A 20,746-nucleotide genomic window follows, 5' to 3' on the forward strand; every position below is an offset into this window, starting at 1 on the left:
ATTCGCTGTGTACTATTAGGAATTAGCGTTACGCAACCTGACATATTTTTATTGAGCTGAGCGAAGCGAAGCTCTTATACTCGGGTTAGCCGTTTGGTTGTCCGCGAACTCCTCCTAGACCGTTTGGCCGATCTCAACCAAACTTAGCACGCTGATAGAGTATGTCGTGCTGAGTGACAACATAGGTCGAAATCAAAAATCCGATGTACCATCAGGAATAATCACCGAAAAACGCTTCCTCCTAGACCGTTTTTGAGCTGAGCGAAGCGAAGCTCTTATACTCGGGTTAGCCGTTTGGTTGTCCGCGAACTCCTCCTAGACCGTTTGGCCGATCTCAACCAAACTTAGCACGCTGATAGAGTATGTCGTGCTGAGTGACAACATAGGTCGAAATCAAAAATCCGATGTACCATCGAGGAATAATCACCGAAAAACGCTTCCTCCTAGACCGTTTGGCCGATCTCAACCAAACTTAGCACGCTGATAGAGTATGTCGTGCTGAGTGACAACATAGGTCGAAATCAAAAATCCGATGTACCATCAGGAATAATCACCGAAAAACGCTTCCTCCTAGACCGTTTTTGAGCTGAGCGAAGCGAAGCTCTTATACTCGGGTTAGCCGTTTGGTTGTCCGCGAACTCCTCCTAGACCGTTTGGCCGATCTCAACCAAACTTAGCACGCTGATAGAGTATGTCGTGCTGAGTGACAACATAGGTCGAAATCAAAAATCCGATGTACCATCAGGAATAATCACCGAAAAACGCTTCCTCCTAGACCGTTTTTGAGCTGAGCGAAGCGAAGCTCTTATACTCGGGTTAGCCGTTTGGTTGTCCGCGAACTCCTCCTAGACCGTTTGGCCGATCTCAACCAAACTTAGCACGCTGATAGAGTATGTCGTGCTGAGTGACAACATAGGTCGAAATCAAAAATCCGATGTACCATCGAGGAATAATCACCGAAAAACGCTTCCTCCTAGACCGTTTGGCCGATCTCAACCAAACTTAGCACGCTGATAGAGTATGTCGTGCTGAGTGACAACATAGGTCGAAATCAAAAATCCGATGTACCATCGAGGAATAATCACCGAAAAACGCTTGCATAGACTTAACATGGGGAAAAAGTTTTCACGCGATTTTTTTGTCAACAATTAAAAATGGCATTTATTATTGCATAATGGCCAGGAATGATTACGTAGTTTAAGCTCGCTCAGCTCATTTCATTGCAATCGGGTACATCCATTGCATTCCTAGTATTATAAACAGGATATTGATAAGGATAACAGCTGGCAAACCTTGAATTAATGTCATAATCTAGTTCTCACTGGAGATGTTAATCTCAACTGAGGAGCTTCTTCGATTAAGAAATATCGAACCCCGAACAAACAAATCAAAAATAGCAACAATGGAAATTGATGTTCTGACAACATATCACTCAACTAAAAAAAATGTCTGGTTGAGTTATCAGGCGCACTTTAGCCGATCGTCTTCTAGCAACACCCTCCTACATTGATGAAGTTACTCCTATAAAAGTGGTGCGCTATGACTTGCCTTAAAAAGAAAAATCACAGACGGTAACATTACAGAGTTCAGTCTCAACGTTATTGTTCAATCATATTTCTTTCAATTAGTTCTATGTTCGTTGCCTTCTTTCCTCTGATGAAAACAACCATTATCTTGCAAACGTTGGTTTCAATCTCAAATATTTATTTCATGTAATTTTCAGAAATGATTTTAAAACTGTTTTGTTCATATTATAAATGTTCTTTTTCTACATTTGCAGGAAGCGAAAGACATCAGTACCACAAAATTGTGGAGAAGAATATCAAATATCAATGTCCCGTACAAAAGATCCAACAGTGAAACAGATATAGTTAACATCAAGTTAAGAAAGGTAAGTATTGAGTCGTTTTTTACACTTATTCTTAATCTAACAATATAAAAGAAAGTGCATAGAATATACAAGTATGATAATAATATATTTAAGTAATGTATCCGAATAAACTAGAAACCACTGTCCAAATTTATATATATATATATATATATATATATATATATATATATATATATATATATATATATATACATCAAATCTTAATACTGCGGCAAAGTTGCGAATTGGGGAGACTACAAAGGAGTAACAAAAATAATATCGGTTTACATGTTCCGGTCGCACATGTGTTCTAAAGTTCGCCGAAATTTGGAAAAATGCACATTTTTACGATAATTTTTAACATTTTGAAATGAGCCTCTTCCCGAATGTAATAGCTCCAATTCTCACGTGCGAGTACCACAGAAAATAAAGTTTAAATATTCTTTAAATCCATCAACATCTTCCGGTTGCGTATTACCTTCAAATGAAATACTGGAGAAAAATTACAAATAAAGGTAGATCACAGTTCAAGGAAAAAATACTAACAACTTACATTCTTTCTTTATTGAAAAGAAATTTAAATGCTTAAAAACAAATTATTTTAGACCATTAGTAAGAAAAAAATATCGTAAAAACGATTTTTTTTTAAATTTTGGCAAATTTTAGACCACATGCGCGACGGGAAGATATAAACCGATTTTCTTTCTTTCTTTCTTTTTTGTTTGTTTGTTTGTTTTTACCCCTTTTTAGTCTCTCCAATTTGCAACTTTTTCGCTGTATTACGACTTGAAATTTTTTTTGGCCCACCCTACTCTACAAGTCTACTACAGAAAACAGAATTCAAAAATTCACTTTCATTCAGAAGTTATGGTGTGGGGTAACGTATATACGTGCTAATACTAAAATCTTATGAATCCCACATTACAGTTCTAATAATGAAAATTAATTTTGAGAAAACAAGAGAAGTTCAATTACATTAAGAAATCAATGAAATCACATCGTTAAAACTCCAGTTCATTTCAAAGAAAACAGAAAAGAAAATTATTTTATAAATCAATTAGCTAAAACAACAACGATTACATAGATACCGTATTCAACACAGTTAAGAATATAAAATTTGAACTGCTTGTCTCACAAGGAAGTCACGGATACACAAAATCATCAAAATTAGCTTGACACGAGTCAACTATCAGATTACATCAAACATCAGTTAGTCCTGTGCTGCAGTTACTTTTTTACTTTATTTACCAGTAAATGTTAATTCTTCAAATGAAATTCATTCGCTTTTAGCAACTCCTTGTCAGCTACTGCCACACAATGCCTGTGCAATAACGTGGTCATTATTGTTTAAACCAAAGTTAAAATTTTATTTTTTAGTTTTTGTTCTCGAACTTTGAAGCCAAGTTACTGTAAGAACAAACAGAAATAGGGTAACTCAACATAAGAACACCTCGAATACACAGGAAAGTATGAAATGAGGATAGCGTTAAAGTAGCAATGATTTTTTTAAAAAAGATAATTATATTCAAGTTACTAGATATTGAAGTAAATTTGTTCGGCTCCAGAAACAAAGATGTATACGTACTTCATGTGGCTAAAAAAGATATTTTTAAAAATTAATAAATCATGATTTACTTGAATAAAATGACATATTGTCAGGTTAGTATCATTCCGTGAGGTCTGTCCCTATGGTTAGAGCAGTTTCGAGCAATTTCCAGTTTTCGATTTTTGTTCATAAAAGTTATAAACTACGCTTAGTATATTGGGATATCAAAAATAAACCCTTCAAATTGATAAATTTTAAATTTGCTTCAAATTTGCCTCTGCTTATACAAGTGAATGGGTATTCGTAAAACCTCTTTCGAAATATTACTCAGAAAATATTTAAAATTTGTCGGATATGTATCGATTTACCCTTAAGACTTTTTGACACTTTAATGCCACTAAGGTTGGTAAGTTTCGTATCTTTTGCATTTTTTTAATATTATTTATTTTCTTTTTTCTCTTTATATAATTGGTATCTGGAAGACTGCCAGGGCAATAGAATGTCAGAAGAATTTTCTGTTATCAGAAAGAAAATTACGTGTCACTCCTTCAGTAACAGATATAAATTATGTCCTTGTGGCTTAGAGCAAATTGTAAATATTACCTAATGCATCATCTTGAAAAACTTGTATCTACATTCACAATATCACAGGAGAGTTCTGTTCCGGAGAGACACGTGTCGAACATTACACCAGAAGACTGCATGTAGTTTTATAATATAAATTGAAATAATATTAATTTTTCCTTTGTCCAAAAATATTATTAAAAACTGAATTGTAAATAATAATTACATACTCCCATAAATCCGATAGTTTGCGCACGTGGTCTCAGATTCGATTCCCAGTGAAACAATCAGAAGGCAATTTAAACTAAGAGATACTGAGCTTTTCGGTTTATAAAGCCAAAAATAACTGTCATGGGAGCGATATGCTTCCCACACATCACTTAAACTAAAATCCATCAGTCTTTCTATAGTCCTTTGTGAGATGTAATGACAAACAGTGTAATCTTTGTTTAATAACGTAATGATTGAATCGTTTGATGCAAAAGGGTTTTAGAAGCTGTTGTAGAATAAATTATACATAATTGACTGTTCGTACTGTACTTATATAAAAGACATACAAAATATAGTTTTATTGTTTTTACTATCTAATTGGTATATTGAATATATATATGTGGAAATTCTTTTTGTATCCACTAATTAAGTTGAAGTTCTAATAAACGTAACCATAAATCATATCAAATCGAGGTGAAAATTGTAATTGCTGACACGTAAGTAGTTACTTTAGTTAGGGGAAACGCGGTTTTTACTTCTTTAATCTGTCTTATTGCTCCTTATTTTGTTAATCTACTGCATATTTAATCAGATGTTGGAGATTTTTCAAAATGTGTGTATATAGTCTGATGAAAATGACATGATGCTCGCAAGTTGAAATTGTTATGTGTTGGTTTATTAGCAACTGACACAATATTTTATTGATATCTAGACAAATTTGACAACAATTTGTCTAGAATAAAAATTAAAGATTTACCTTGTAAGTGTCGACATTTAATGAATAACCGTGCTGTTTCAACTAATAATTTCGTCTTTCTCAAGGGTGGTGAAGAAACTTCCGCTGTAATCATATCACATCTTGTGATATACTTTTTTTTTCTTACGATAACAACACCCTGGGTCCCTTTCCCTCCTTAGTACCGTAATATAGCAGTTTTTATTTGGGAGGAGTTTTGTTCCTTAAGTCTCCAACGAAGGAGCTTTTTATTATCTATCTTATGATCTCAGTGTTTCCCAGACGGGCTACCGGCAACTGTTAAAAACCATAATTTCTAAGTGTGTCAATAGTTAACGAGTAACAATTAGTTGAAATTGTACTTCCTATTTTTTACGTACTTCCCACCTAGCATATTCTCTCTCTTTGTGTATGACACCCACCGACTCCGATTTCTATGAATTTGTTTATAACCTTCTGCAAGCTTCTTGACGCCTAGCCCTGTTGTGAAACGAGAAATCTTTCGATGCTTGAATTCTAACAAAGCATAATTAGGTTTTCCGCTTTCAGAGCCCCGTATAATACTATTCGACATAATTAGATTTCAAAATATATATAATTACTTCTTTGTGTTTGCATTTTGATTTTTATATTCTAAAATCTTGGTTTAGCACTCATACTTAAAACACCTAGTGGCACCTCTCTGTCCCATACACCCCTGGGAATGTGCCCAGCCTGCCTATTTATAAACACAGGCATGATAGTATAAATAAACTATCATCTTATAAAATGAAGAAAATTAAAAATTTGAAAAATCAGAATGGAAAAGAAATCTATAAATATGCATTTTTGAAATGACAACGTTCACTTTAACACAAAATATCATCCAACAGTAGCTTCCATAGAACGCTTCAGTTATTCACAAGATATCGATGCTAACGCGGTAAGCCTTTCATTTTATTTCAAATATACTTTCATTCTTTCGACATTACGGACAAGTAATTATAGTTTAACTATACTTTCGAAATTATTTTCCTTGATTGATGTTGAAATTTTAATTCAAACATTTTTCTATAAGAACAATGCGTGTATCTGTGTAGAAAGTAAATGCATAATCAATTAGTTACACAAATCATTAGCAGAATGAGATAAGTCATTGATATAAGATTCTTTAGGTAGTAATTTTCCTGTCATATTAGAGAATGCACAAGTTCTCAGTAGAGAATGCGTAAGTATCGGATGATGACGATGAATATACAACATTTGATTTTCTCTTTAGCTTCTTTTATTCAGGCAGAAAAAAGGCTTTCTCTTATCTTCAGTGAAAATTTTGTTTTTCAGCTTGAGGTGAAGGCGTGGTAAAAATTACAGTTTGCAGCCACACCGAAAATTGAAGCCTAATTTGTGTTAATAGAGTAATATCCAAAAGAATTCATATACGGAAACCAAATTCTTCATTATGATCATAATATTTTATCACAAACAATATACTGTATTCTTTATTTTTAGTTTATTTATTTATTTATTTATTTTTTACAATATTTGAATAGTTCTTATACGATTTCTGTCTGTGTATATTACTTTCTCTTGTAATTGTCAAAGAAGAATCTAGCAAATCTTTAGACTGCGTTTTAATGCTGACCACACCGCCTTTAGTAAAGAAAAGGCAAAGTCGTGACGTGACTTCGCTAGAAGAGTAAACAGTTTTAAACAATTTTTGCGTATAGAAGTATTTTCCTCTTCCCTGGCTATAACATTGACTGGTAAAAATGTTGTATTAAAATACTTTCATTTTTCTTTACCTTTTTTTTCTTTCTTTCTTTTTTCTTCATACCTGGCCTTCGTTGCTGGTACACCTGCTGTCAGGACTTCTCTTAACTTTCACAGCTCGGCATATTAGTTGTGTGCTTGTATATGTTTTTCTGTCTGTCTCTCTTTTGCGTTCGGTTCGTTAGGAGAAAGTCTTTCGCTGCTTCGTTGCAATGATTGCCAGAATAAATAAGTAGTAGTAGTAGTTTTTTTTAAAATCAAGATATCGTATTGTTAACACAGCGTAACGCAAGTCGATGAGTGAATTTGTATACACACCATTGCCTCTTCATTATTTTGTTGTCAATTAGAAAATAATGGTATGAAAAAAAGTGAAACAATGTAAACAAAAAAGGAGATACTCTTATTAAGTGGAACAGTAGATCTTGTTAATATTCTAGTCTTTATTACAGTATTTGCCGGCAGCAATGTTACCAGTTTGTTAACTTTTTTTCTTTTTTAAGATAAATAATTTAATCGGCCGTACAAGAACTTCACAATTCATCAATACTACCTGTTTAATCGCTAGAGTATGAAAGAAAAGCATTACAGAAGAGAACTCTCTACTGTCTGTAAACTTTTCTTTGCTTCACAGTGATTATATTGTCTTACGATGTAGTCCCAATGTTGACACATTGAAGCAATTGGGGGCATGGTAGCTGAGTGATTGAATGTTTATTGGCTCTAGTACGAACAGTTCCTAGTTCAATCTCCGATCATGTCTCGTGGTAGATAACATCGTGAACGTAAAATTTCTCACGCCCCTTTTGTTTGTTCATACTTTCTTATTCCACCAATTCATTAATTTGCTTTAATCATCCATCTCTTGGCCTAAAGAGCATGATGGTTAAATTCCATTCATCTTAATTAGCATTGAAACAATAGTAACAAAATGGAAACTAAGGGTCTGGTAGCTCAGGGATAGAGCGTTCACCTCTGGTGCATGGGATCCCTGGTTCGATTCCAGCTCGCTTGATCTTATGGTGGACGAACACCGTGTGCGTGGGTTTCCTCGGGGTTCTAACATTTACTCCACTTTCTTCATTCTGCCATTTCATTTATTTCTCGTCATCACAGTCTCCTTTAGCCTAGCCGGCATAATCGTGGGACGTAAAACTCAAAAATTTCATTTCACAAAATGAAAACTAGTGCTGTTATGGTGAAAAGGAATTAGAAAACCTCGTAAAATTTCTTCCATTAAAAGGGCCCCTGCCTCATTTATCGTATCATGTTCAGATACATCCGCTAATTTAAACGTACACCACCGAGTTGGACGAAGTTCCAGCTAGAGGGTTATATTTGCTTCATACTTTCGTTTGTCTTTTAGCGAGCAATAAACGGCTACTTCAGCTTGTAAATAATTTGACAGATAAATTTTAGCATTATCAATTTTAATTATAGTCAGAAACAATATTAAGTATGAGTTGTAGCTATTATTTCTTATACCTCCAACCTATACTTAATATTGTTTCTGACTGTACAATAATAGTTATAAGATATACCAAATTAAAACATGAAAGTATAATGTATTAATATATAATGATTTTAATTGTGTGGAGGAAGAGGCTGTTCCCGTTGGTCCATTCTTGTTACTGCATTACCGCGTAAACCACCTCCTTTCATGCAATCCTGTTTGTATCATTTTCGAGTAAATCATCTTATATATTGTATACAAATCCAGAATATATTCAAACAACAAAAATGTGTCACAAGATTCATTATAAATACATCGAGATGCATAAGCTGTAAGAAACTATTTGCATTATTCAACAGGATGACAGTTCCTTTATTATACATATTTGAACTACTTAAAATTATATGGGAGCACTTGGATAATATTAAAACAGATGGTGATATTCACAAATATTTTCTGCGCGTGAAAAAGATAATTTACCTACCGTGTATCAGCAAACATCTGTGTATGAAAAGTTATATGTCTGTATTGATGTAAAATTGCATAATAAATTTCATGGCTGTATAAGGAATATTCATAAAGAAAGTTCTTGTCAACTTAGTGCAACTACTATTAAATAACACATTCTGTATAATAGATTAATCTGTAAGAAGTCCTTTGTGTAGTTTCGAAAAATGATTAATTTACTTCCTGTATATATATTAGCTAGTAACTATATCTCTATTTATGTATATACATATAATTTCTTCAACAGATGGCACTTGATGTACTTGAATGGAACCATGACGAAGTACGATTTGTAATGGAAGGAAAACTTCTGTATACACAACCCACTGACAGCAATTGGCGGAAAGGGAAAACTATTAAGTTAAATCAAGTTAATGCTTTATTAGTTACTTATGGAAAGGTACGTAACTCTTTACAATTACCTCATCCCTTAAAAAAAAAAAAATAAAAAAACGTGCGAGATAAAATTTTCCAGAGATATTACTTATTATTGAGAAGACGTGTATAAATCAATTATTATATCACAGATTTAGGGGACGAATTATACAACAATGAAAGATGCTTTGATGGCACTGATTGTACGTAAAGAGGTAGAAAATCACCATACAGTATAGCAATTAAATATTTGTATAGTTTCTGAAAATTCTTCGATAGTACAGTCGATAAGGCGTCTACTTACCAACCGTATTCTCTTGAGTTTAGTTCCAAGTAAGGCGGGGTTCACTTTCGTTGTTACCCTTGTCCATAGGGTTCTCCTAGCCTACGTCAAATGAGTATACGAGACAGTCAGGAGGTAAAGACAAGCTGTAGAGTAGTGCTGACACATTGCCTCTTGTACGTGTCAGAAAGTGTGGAGCCTACCTACAAAGTGTCCATAGGCCACTTTGACTTACCCGAATAATTAAAAAAAAAAAAAAGGCTAAAGATGATTCCAGTCAATATCCTCAGGTAATTTTATGGTATTAATCAAATCGAGCTTTTATTTTTCTGCATCTCCTTTTTGATAGCATCAAAATCCTGCTTTCTGTGTAATTTTCGCTGATTTGGGAAAACCTATAAATGAAAGCTGATGTCCAGAGTGAAATATTGAAGGAGCCAGAACACGTGCCCCGAAAATTCTCAAGTGTGCACTAAATATAGTTGCAATTTCAATAATTTTGGGTTTGTATAACGATTACAAAATAACTCCCGAAAACATTTTGTGAATATTAGCTAGTCTAACATGGAAAATCTGTAGGTTAAATTTCGTCATATGTTCTTATTACACTGTGTATTTATTACAAGCCCAGAAACTGTTTTTTGCGCTTGTCGAGTTTTTATTCGATATAAACTTTTTAATCTTGTAGTGACAACTTACGTTACGTCATGCGCAATGTATTAATGAAATTTGATTATATCACTCCTGTTACTTGTTCTGGCACCATTGTCAACATTCACTATTCATATTGCTGGATGCTTCTAATTGCTGAGTCAGTTGAAGAGATCAATTGAAAATTTATTCTTATATTGTAGGAAATGTTTTCTCTACTAAATAAGTATTAGCTGAGAATAATTCCTGTCCATTATGAAAACATTATTAAAATATCGGGGATAAAAAAGGACTGTCCATGTCCGTAAAAGACAAGGTTCTCTCCCATAAAAGTACATTTTTCCCAGGACAAATAAAATCCGTATAATAAAGATGTCTGTTAAGGGATGACACATTCAAAAGAAAAAATAAGAATAAAAGGGATGACATATTAATCAGTAGTTTTATATATCTAAAGTTAAATTTTAAATGTAAGTTCTATCTTAATTTTCCAGCCAACATCGGAATATCGTCCCGACATTCCAGAAGAAGAACTTCTGTTCCCTAAGAAGACAGGGATACGTGAAGCCACATTGCTGCTAGTCAAAGATAAAGGTGGCCGCTACTCTTTGCTCAGGGTAAGTAGGGCTTAAACAGTGAATTTACTCAACTTCGTACGTATTCCTATGGAGACACATATTCTAAAGATCTCCATAGAAAACACAGTTCTTTCTAAGATGTCTTCTGTTTAGTGAATTGGACGATTTCACAAGACCCTCATAAAATAGCAATATTATTTTGATCTATCTGCAATACTAAGAAAACAGGTATTAGTACTAGTTACTACTATACTAGTTACTTAACTTTCATAGATAAATATATAATTCTGTAGTGTTGAATAAGAGTGTGATATCTTCACTATAATTGGTGGTTCATAATTACAGCTTCGGATAAGTAATCTAAGTTTAATATTATTTCATTATTTACACTGATGTTACTGCTACAGAGCAGATGACGAACTTCGCACAAAGTAATGTTTAAACCTGATATTTTTTTCTAATGAAGGACACTGGAAAAATGAATCCGACATATTCGAATATTCATCACCACTGGAATACGTACAAGGGTAGTTAAATTCATTATTATGTTATTAGTGTGTTCCTGACATTCTATAAGCAATTATACATTGTTTAAACTTTTTTAATTACCAATACAGGGTGGAGCAGAGAAAACACATGTTTTTTAAACCGCTAGTATTTGACAACGAATAGGGGTATTGATTTTGAGCGACCGTTGGAAGACAGCTCAGAAAATGCAGTTTCAGTCGATATGGAGCATTGTGTGTTTCCGGTCGAGCAGTGCTTATGATTCTTTTATAACGGTTCAATGTCTTTCGTCGAAAGTTTAATGTCGAACGTCGAGGTACAAACCCAGATAGAAACCCTTTACTCCAGTGGTTTGCAGCGTTCAGAAGTACTAGATCTGTGATAAAAAATTGAGATCATCATGTAAGATGCGATGAAGCAAACAACGATACCCAGCGATACAACCTGTCGCCTAGCGGATCGTCTCGAACTAGCAAGAACATGCGCTTTTCACTCTGTCTACGTTTTCGGCAGTTCGAACTGAACGGGGAAAACCAGGTGGTTTCTTTTTCGTCACAGATCCAGTACTCCTGAACGCTGCAACCCATCGGAGTATAGTGTTTCGATCTAGAATTGTACGTCGACATTCGACGTTAAATTTTCGATGGAAAAGACGTTGAACCGTGACCACAGAACCATTGTTTCTAAAAACTGCTCGACTGCAAACACGATGCCCTATGTTCCAACGCTCAATAGCAACTGAAACCACATTGTCTGAGCTGTCTGCCAACGGTCGCTCAAAATCAATATCTCTGCTCGTCGCCGAGTACTAGCAGTTTAAAAATACATGCGTTTCCTCTGCTCCGCCCTATATTATTATTGCTTTCTACCATTCACCTTTCCTTTAAGATTAAAAATCTAGCTGGTTGATCGAAACTTAAATTAATTACAAGAAGCACTTGATAAACCATCATCAGTTTTGGTCAGATATAGAGCGTGAGATAATCCATCGACAAACTGGAGAAGATGGTAATAGACGGGAAATTAAGCTAAAAAGTATTTAAATAAACATGATCGAAAGTGGCGTCGTTTTCACATGAGAGGCATTGAAAAGGTAGTGAAGGTGCTAATATAATGGTGAATATCTTCTGAGCGCTAAAAGATATCGCTGTCGGGTCAAAAGATCACAGAGGAGATCGTGCTCGACAAATGTAATGACGTATAGATGGGAGACAGTGGTTGCCGCTCAACAGGGATTCCCACAAATGATAAATACGGTGTGCATTTTCCATCCGTCAATACTGATCATTGTTGCGCGACAACTGTTCCTCTACAATCTACGTTACTATAGTTGTCGGATACATTTCCTGTGTAATCTATTGACCCGACAACTATAGCATTCCGCATTCAGAAGATATTCGGCATTATATCAGCACCTCTTCAATGCCTCTCACGTGAAAATGGTAATGCTTTCTATCCATGTTCATTACAGTTATTTACACATATCTAAAAATGCACCATTGTTAGATACACAAATGTTACATTTTTTTTCTGACAATACCTAACAATATAATGTAAAGATAGTCTATATGTACTCCATAGCTACAGATTTATGGCATTATTCCAGAACTACATTTTTGTAAGTTACTATGTGAATCATGCAGCAGAGAAAATTTACTTATTTGATTCACGTTTCAAGAAATATTGGTTATATACGTCCATGATTATACACTGCATTATGAAGATTGTAAGTTGTCCTGCTTATTTTCTCCAATTCAGTGATTTAGAATCAATTTTTCAAAGAAAGAAGGTCTCGATCCAGAAGTTCTCGTTGCGCGTGTAATTTGTAATTGGTCTTATTTTTAAATCATACAATCGTATATACAAAACATGCCTCTGAACAGTTAATGAGACAAGTCATATTCATACATATAAGTTTTGTGATATATATATAAGAACGTAGCTGTTTTAAGTTGTGATTGCTACGATGAATATGGTAGTGGTAAAATTACAATGAAAATTATATTAAGACAAACAAAGGTGCTTCATGTATCTTGACTACTATTATTGAACTCAACAGTATGGTTCTCTCGTTATTTTATTTTCAGGAACCACTGTTTTTAGATAAATGTATTATCTGCTGTGAACCGGACTGGGACGATTGTTTTGAAGTACAAGAATTCACAACAAAAGATACATATATTTTTAAGGTGAGTTTTTTCTTTATTTATTTTATAAATTTTAAACTTATTCATGAAATCTTTCTTATTATTTCTAAATATTTACATAAACTGTAGTCATTAAGTGTTGTTGCAAATATTTAAGGAAATACATTTTAAAAAAAGAAAATTATGTCCTCACGTTTTTGAATTTACTTAATAAGAGTTTTATATGTACTTAATCTAAAAATATTGAACACTGAATCTTCTTGAGTCGGTAATCTCCCGATTGATTTGAAGGAGCTTTCCAAATATTCGTTTCCTTGTAGTTTTTCTTTTCTATATCTTGTATTTTTTGGTCCGAATATTTCAATCTCGGACTTTTGGATAATTTTCCTTTCGTAATTGCCTCCATAGCCAATAGCATGATTCTTCCGTGCCTTAGTATGTATTCAATTATCCTATATCTCTTTTCGAAATAATCTTCAAGTATACTTCTTTTTTATCTTATCATTTTTAAACTTTTCATTTGACACATCGTCCATTCATCTAATTTTCGAATGTTTCCATTATCCGTTATTATTGAGCTTTCTTAAGACTATATGGTTATCATACAGAGGAGACCCAGATCTAGTTCTCGGTGATAAGTTGCGTGTTTAGAACCTACGTTAAGCTGTAGGCCCACGTCTCATGTATCTGTTGTTGAAAGGGATGTTAAACTTCAAACCAATCAATCTTCGCTTTTCTTCTCTTCCATTTAACACCACAACCCGTACATAGGCTTTCATCACTTTTTCTTTAGTTCTACCTTGGTACATCGATATTTCTGGTCACAAGTATTTGGTTTTCTTCAAATGCCTTCTTTGCCTGAGTAATTTTGAATTTGTAACTTGTTTGCACGTATTATCACTTGTTATTTTACTTCCTACAATAAATAACAGAATTCTTTCACCTCTTCCAACAGATGATCTTTCTTTTTCTTTTTTTCTGTTGGTTTTCTTGCCCATCTCAGCTTCTGTTTTGCTCTCTTTGTTTATGTTGAATTTGTTCTCAGGCACCTACAGCATTTCATTTGAACTTATTTCTAATGTTTTCTCGTGGTTTGCAAAAAGCGCGATATCGTCTGCAAATCTGAACGTGTTGTACCCTGTCCGTATATAATTATTCCTAAGTTGTAAATATCTTTCATCTATTGCTTTTTCAATATAGATCAAACAAAGTCGATGGCAATGATCATCCTTGCGTGATATCATTCTGAATTGTTTCTGCCTCCTCTTCTCTCCTAGTTCACAATTCTTGTCTTTTGTTCTCTGTACAAGTTATATGTATTTCTTTACAACTTATAGTTATTTCTGACTTTTTCATAATCTTGAACATTTTTTTTTTTTTTTTTCATGCTGCATTATCAAATACTTTCTGCAAATCTACAAATGCCTTAAGTTAAGTTTTGAAGCTTGCGTCAGTTAACTTATGTATGATTCTCGCATTGTAAGCATCTGCCTTTTTTCAATATGACCATTATCTTGCTTTTCTGAAGTTTCAGGCTACTTTTTCTTCTTTGTAAATATTATTATTTAATTTATAGTCTTCCTGAACTTCCTGTCAACTTTCAAATGCGATTGTTCGTGATTAATTTCTTCCTTTGTTAGTTGGTTGTGTTACCTTGTTTACTGTCATTTTCGTCAAACTTTCTCGAATTTATCTGTTCTTTAGTTTTCCGTATTAAGTTTTCCGTGTTTGTCCCAAATTTTAAATATCGGCTGATTCCTCATCACTGTATATATCAATCTCGGATAACTCTCACAGTTAATTTGATTCCGAATCTTTCCGTAACGAGTTTCGAATCTGTCTGGTATCCTTGGTGATGTCTTGTCATTTTCCAGTATACAAACCCTATTTCTATATATATACGCAAAGAGTATTTTTATATATATAAAGAGTATTTGCTATCACTAGCTTACTCTTCGTACATTACTCGATCAGCCTTTTTTCTAATGGTTTCCTCTTTCTTGCTTTTCGTTGGTTATGAATACTTTTTCTTCTTTACGACACTGAACAGGTTTTCGCCATTATCTACTGCTACTGTAGGAGCTCTTAGGCCTTTCTGTATATTGGCCTCTTCACTGTGAGAAGAAATCGTATGAAATACCAAATCTTTTTTTTTTTTAAGTGATATCCAAATGTAATTATATTTATTAGCTTTGGCATAATTTTACTAAGATCATAAAACTTTTTAGGTAGTTGTCGTCTCAAATCTGTTCGTCTGTAGAGGATATTAATATATTTTAAGATACTTTATTATTATTCTAATATTAAATTTTATAATAATGAACAGTAAAAAAATGCAATTATACGGGTATTATTCTGGCGATAAAGGCAGATTTGATTTTTTTTGGTTTGTTTTTAAATATGCAATTAAAATTTTTGAAACACAAAAATACAGTACATGAGATGTATCTATGCACAATCTTTACATAAAAGCTGAAATCTATGAAATTGGCGTATCGATCGGTAGTTCACGGTGTAATAAGTCAACGAAAGGTGAGGGATTCTGGATATTAAGGAAGTATTAAAAAACTAGTGAACAGCAATGAAAGGGTAAACACAAAAATAAATGTTGGCTTATTTGCCACGTGAAACCAAATTTTAATACCTAAAATCCATGGCAATATCCTGTGTTGAACAACTGCCATTAAGAGAAGTTAAACTTTCATGTAAGAAAACAGATTGTTTTCGGCAGAAAACCCGCAATATTCCAGTGGTTCATATAACCTCCGTGAGGATCAGGACATATTTTTAAAAATCAGATAGAAAATTATGTTTAATATCTGCATCTCTTCCGGTTCTTCTAATGATGGAAATGTTCTTTCTTGATTTTTTTATTCCTGCCGCTTTCAAAGTCATTGATAATGTAGGTCTATCTTCTTGCTTTTCCATAGTATTATTAAAAGTACATCATACTGTGCCGTAGACCCGAGGAGAACAAGCTTCATAGGAACGAAGGTAATAAATAAATAAATAATAAAAATAAAGTTGTTGTAACAATTCTGTAATAATGTGTGGATATTTCTTCCAGGCTGATGACAATCAAAGAACACACATATGGTTTCGTCAACTACAGTATCACGCACAAGGTTTGGGAGCTTGGAGAAGAAGAAGAAATGCTTTAGCAAATATAATGATCAACGGAATGGCAAGGAACTAGTTAATCTCGGGCAGGATCAGCCGCAGATTTTTCTCATTATAATACATCATTCATTCATTCGTTACTTCACTTATCTTACTTGCATTAATCACTAACTTATCGTCTAAAAGACTGCATCTCGTACTTTCATAATTAACATTTTATTAAATATATATATATCCATTAAATTCCAACATAATCAGTAGTTGATGTGTCTAACAAACGTTTTGGGTTTCTTCGTCTGAAACTCCGTTTAGTTTGCGTCTCTAAATGCATGAAAAATATATATTCTTAAATGTATTGAAGTGAATTTAACTTACAAATGTCATACTTATCGTTCTTCTATGGCTTTATTTGACTTATATTAATATACAGAATACTTGTTAAAATAACTAGATGCTAATATAGATTAGTTCATGTAAGAATCAAAATTGATTTTTTTTTTTTTTTTTTGGTCCAAGCCAAGCCTTATATTGAATATATGGTGTATATTTGTTTTAGAGTAAATAAATTGAACAGAAGTACTTAAATATAAATAATCTAAAACCGATATCATTATGAGAACTTAACAAGGATTCCTAATACAACATTAGAAGAGAATATCATGTATTAGTTTACTGTTTCTTTATGGTGTGTCCAATTAATTATACAGTTATTTAAATGATCTCCTAATCCGTCCACATCATAAAAAACTTGAAATATACAATTTTGTTTTATTTATAAATTATGACATGTGTTCAAATTATGTATTATGACTTCTATTACTATATTGAATATGAGGAAATACTTTAAATCTTTAACCCTATAAAATAATGATTAATTTTAAAAAAGAAGATGTCTAATTCACTTCAATTTTCTGGGAATTAAGCATAATATCACGATACCATTATTAACTAAACTTGGTTATCAGATATTGTTCTTTATCTGTCTCGACTAACTCTTAACTATGGAGTCAAATTCTTTCATATTTGGCCCAAATTTCGCAGGGTTCTTTGACTTTTAGAGTAACATGTAAAGATTTTAACTATTTCAAATGTGAATTTCTGTTTGTCAAAATGGTGCTGAGTGCATGTATTGTATCAATTTTCGACGCCTTCATCATATATCATATCAATAATAGTGAAATATCTTTGGCTGCGACCTGCCCTCTGTACTATAAAAGATGTTCCTTGCTTTACATCTAAGCTTACTGTGATATTAGTGTAATGTGTTTTTCAGCCTCATCCAAGAATAAACATGTAAAACTCAAGTATATATATAAATATATAAACTATGTTTAATAAATAATAAATATATTATAAATAGGTATATATTCATAAAGAACTTGATCCGTAACATCTGTTCATTACTGTACAAAGAATAGCGGTTTATTTTAATAGATCCGCTACCTGTAGAAATATATATTTTAACATGATACAATAACGTTCTGCATCAGTATATAACGATTAGAATTTCATGATTTCAGTGAAAGTACGTATTCAGTTTCTGCTACATAACGTAATAATAGTCTGTTAGGAGAGAAAAACTATTAGAAAATTAATAAAGATAGATAGATATATATATATTTGTGTACACAAACAAAGTATGTGTACAGTGTATGAATACAGAATATATTTATTGGAATATATGTTCTGACGTGCAGTTCTTAAAAGAAAATCACATGTGATCATGTAATTTTGTTGTTATCAGTTACCAGTTTGTAAAATAAAAATAATGGGATGTACAGTTACCTACCAAAAATATATACAAAATTTATAAATTTTGTTTGAATTTTATTTATATACTTAATAAATGAACATCACTGGTGTCAACAGATCATCCTAGGAAATGGTTTAAAGTCACTCCCCTAACTGACTTTAGTAGTCAGTAATAAAGGATGCACAATATATCGTATTTACGGTTTAAAAACTTTATTTATTATTTTTCTAGAAAACAGTATGCTGAAAAAGCAAAGGCCTGAACAATTAGCGATAAGGATTCTACAAATCACACAGTGTGAGTGAGTGAGTGAATATATATATAAGTAAGAGATTACGAGAATGAGGACCCCACAATGTCAACGAGAAACTACACACTACTTGTATCAGTGTCGTAAAAGTACTGTCTGGCTAACAGTTGAATCGCACAAAACGTTAATAGCTTTATTTATTCACGTAACTAGCAAGACATCTACAGGGGAGGCCAGTATATCTCATACAGAGGATCATTTTTTCTATGCTGTTTCATAGAAAACTAAATAGACTTTAGAAACACTCAATATTTATTAGTCGTCTTTATATTCCTGTTTGGATTGATATTTCACGTAGAAAATTTACTTGACATGAATCAAAAAGGTTGACTTAGAAATTCTTTTTAAACTTGGGTACTCGGATTTAACCTTGCTTGTGTTATTTGCTAGATAATACTTGATAACAATGTACTAGAAGATATTTCATACACTTTTACACTTTTTTTCATTATTATGCATTCATCTAGTATATTTTCTACAATACATAGGTAAATAGGAGATTAGATCTCTCGCTGTTGTTGTTTCGTGCAACTCACGAATATGTGCAAGTATAGCTTTCTCCACTACAATGAAGGCGTTTTCGCTGTGGCATAACAAATACAAGCATTGGAAAAAAAACTAAAATAACATATATAGCAGCAGCGATATCTCCGTGGACAGATAGAACAGCCTGTTCCTTCCGTTTCTGCCTCTAGGTAAGATTTAAATTATTCTAAAACCTGCATTTTCTAGGGGAGGAAAAGTCCATTTGCTGTCTTACCGTAAGCAAGCTCCATGTCGTCTGCTCTGCAAGGGTGCAGCGCCGTTCAGGTTAACATTCATTTGCTGTCGGCGGCAAGAGGAATATTTTCTTCTGAATGAAATTGAACAGAAACTCACATAGAGACGAAAGAGAGGAAGCTATACATTTAGCTTGTTCCTACCAGTGTATTGACCACAGTAGAATATAGCACATCATAGAGTTCAGTTTGTTGAAGTAATTTTAATTTGCTAAGGAATAAAGAAATTTGTTCATCGTTCTGTACAACGTTGTATGTGATGTTGTATCACTGTTTTCATAAGTATCGGAAGGATTAGATTTCCATACTGCTAGTTAGATCTGTGCAAATAAGACGACAACGGATTCCCGGTGGGAGCACTCGGTCGAAAAAATGTAAAAAGCTTTTTCAGGCCAGCCATGAGAGTTTTTCCTGGGGTTTCCTCATTCACACCAGGTAAATGCCGAGGTGGTACCTAACATAGGTCCCAGGCCGCTTCCTTCCTTCCCCAATCCTTTCCCCGGACAGTGTGCTCACCGAGGGACGTCATCCCTCAATCGTGACGTTCTAAATGGCCATAGATGCGGAAAACCCAGAAATCGAAATCCTAAGACAACGAAACAGGTAAGTGATAGTTGTTTCAGGTTCACGAATTCGGAAATTTCATCTTACACAGAAATGAACCAGACAATGTATGATAGATCAAGTAAAATTATGTCTTTTTTGGTTCATTGAATTGTATGATGATGTACGGTTTATTTTAAATAGCAGATCTATCCTTCATCTGACAGAATTTAAAACAAAAGTAAAATCTTATAGTTTTTTTTTTTTTTTTTTTTTTTTTAAGTAGTTACCATAATTCTAAGAAATGGTTAACTAGGCGTTCGTCAAGTGATAAATTGCCACATTAGTCATGTTTATTTTGTTATTGAAAAGGCATTTGGAATGTATCAGAATTCAGTGATCATTTTTTACGTAAATAGTGGGTCTCATGAATAATCAGTCACAAAACCATCTACTTCCAAGTACCACATAAAGACATTCGATTACACAAGGATTGACGTCAAGTAGATTATCAACATCGCTATGGGATAGCTAAAAGTAATGAAAATGTAAAAGGAAACAGAAAAAGAGAATGTTTGATTAGTACCACAAATTTTCTTTAGCAAAGCAGGGATTGGAACATAGAAAACACAGAGAGCGGGAAGCCAATGAACAAGAGCAACTACATTGAACTGCTGAGTTTGATTGTAAAACATGATTAGAAAGTTGCAAACCATTCGTTGATCGCAACTATCTTTGCTAGAACTTCCAATCGAATTCCAAATGATCTAAGCAGTTCTACAGCAGAGGAATGTTTAACGAAATAAGGCATGGAATATCCAGTTCTCCCTTTGTCTCAATATTACTTCACAAAATAATAGGTGTAGGAACTTTGGACGTTGTTACAGATGGAAAAATAAACTCCATGATTCACAGATGTTACTGGAAATCGATGAGCCGTAGTACTGGTCGAGCATGGGTAGTCTTACGATTATGTCATTTAAGCTAGAGAAGACGGATGATCATAAAATAATTCATGGAATGATAATGTGGGAGAGCTTTGTAAAAAACCATGAACATCGTATT

The 20,746-nt window shown here is 33.4% G+C and overlaps 1 protein-coding gene across 1 annotated transcript in view; it reads left to right on the forward strand.

The window, feature by feature from the left end:
* RhoGEF64C (Rho guanine nucleotide exchange factor at 64C) overlaps nt 1-18,113 on the forward strand; it is a gene marked incomplete in the record, with an annotated part of 487,653 nt that extends 469,540 nt beyond the window's left edge. The window contains 5 exon segments of the mRNA XM_081745923.1: nt 1,781-1,891; nt 8,883-9,035; nt 10,439-10,561; nt 13,117-13,218; nt 16,244-18,113. Of these exon segments, the coding sequence (XP_081602049.1) occupies nt 1,781-1,891; nt 8,883-9,035; nt 10,439-10,561; nt 13,117-13,218; nt 16,244-16,372 (618 nt within the window).
* Nucleotides 18,114-20,746: the final 2,633 nt, after the last annotated feature.

Source organism: Thermobia domestica, chromosome 18 (assembly GCF_964235325.1).
Source record: "Thermobia domestica chromosome 18, izTheDome1.hap1.1, whole genome shotgun sequence".
NCBI lineage: Eukaryota > Metazoa > Arthropoda > Insecta > Zygentoma > Lepismatidae > Thermobia > Thermobia domestica.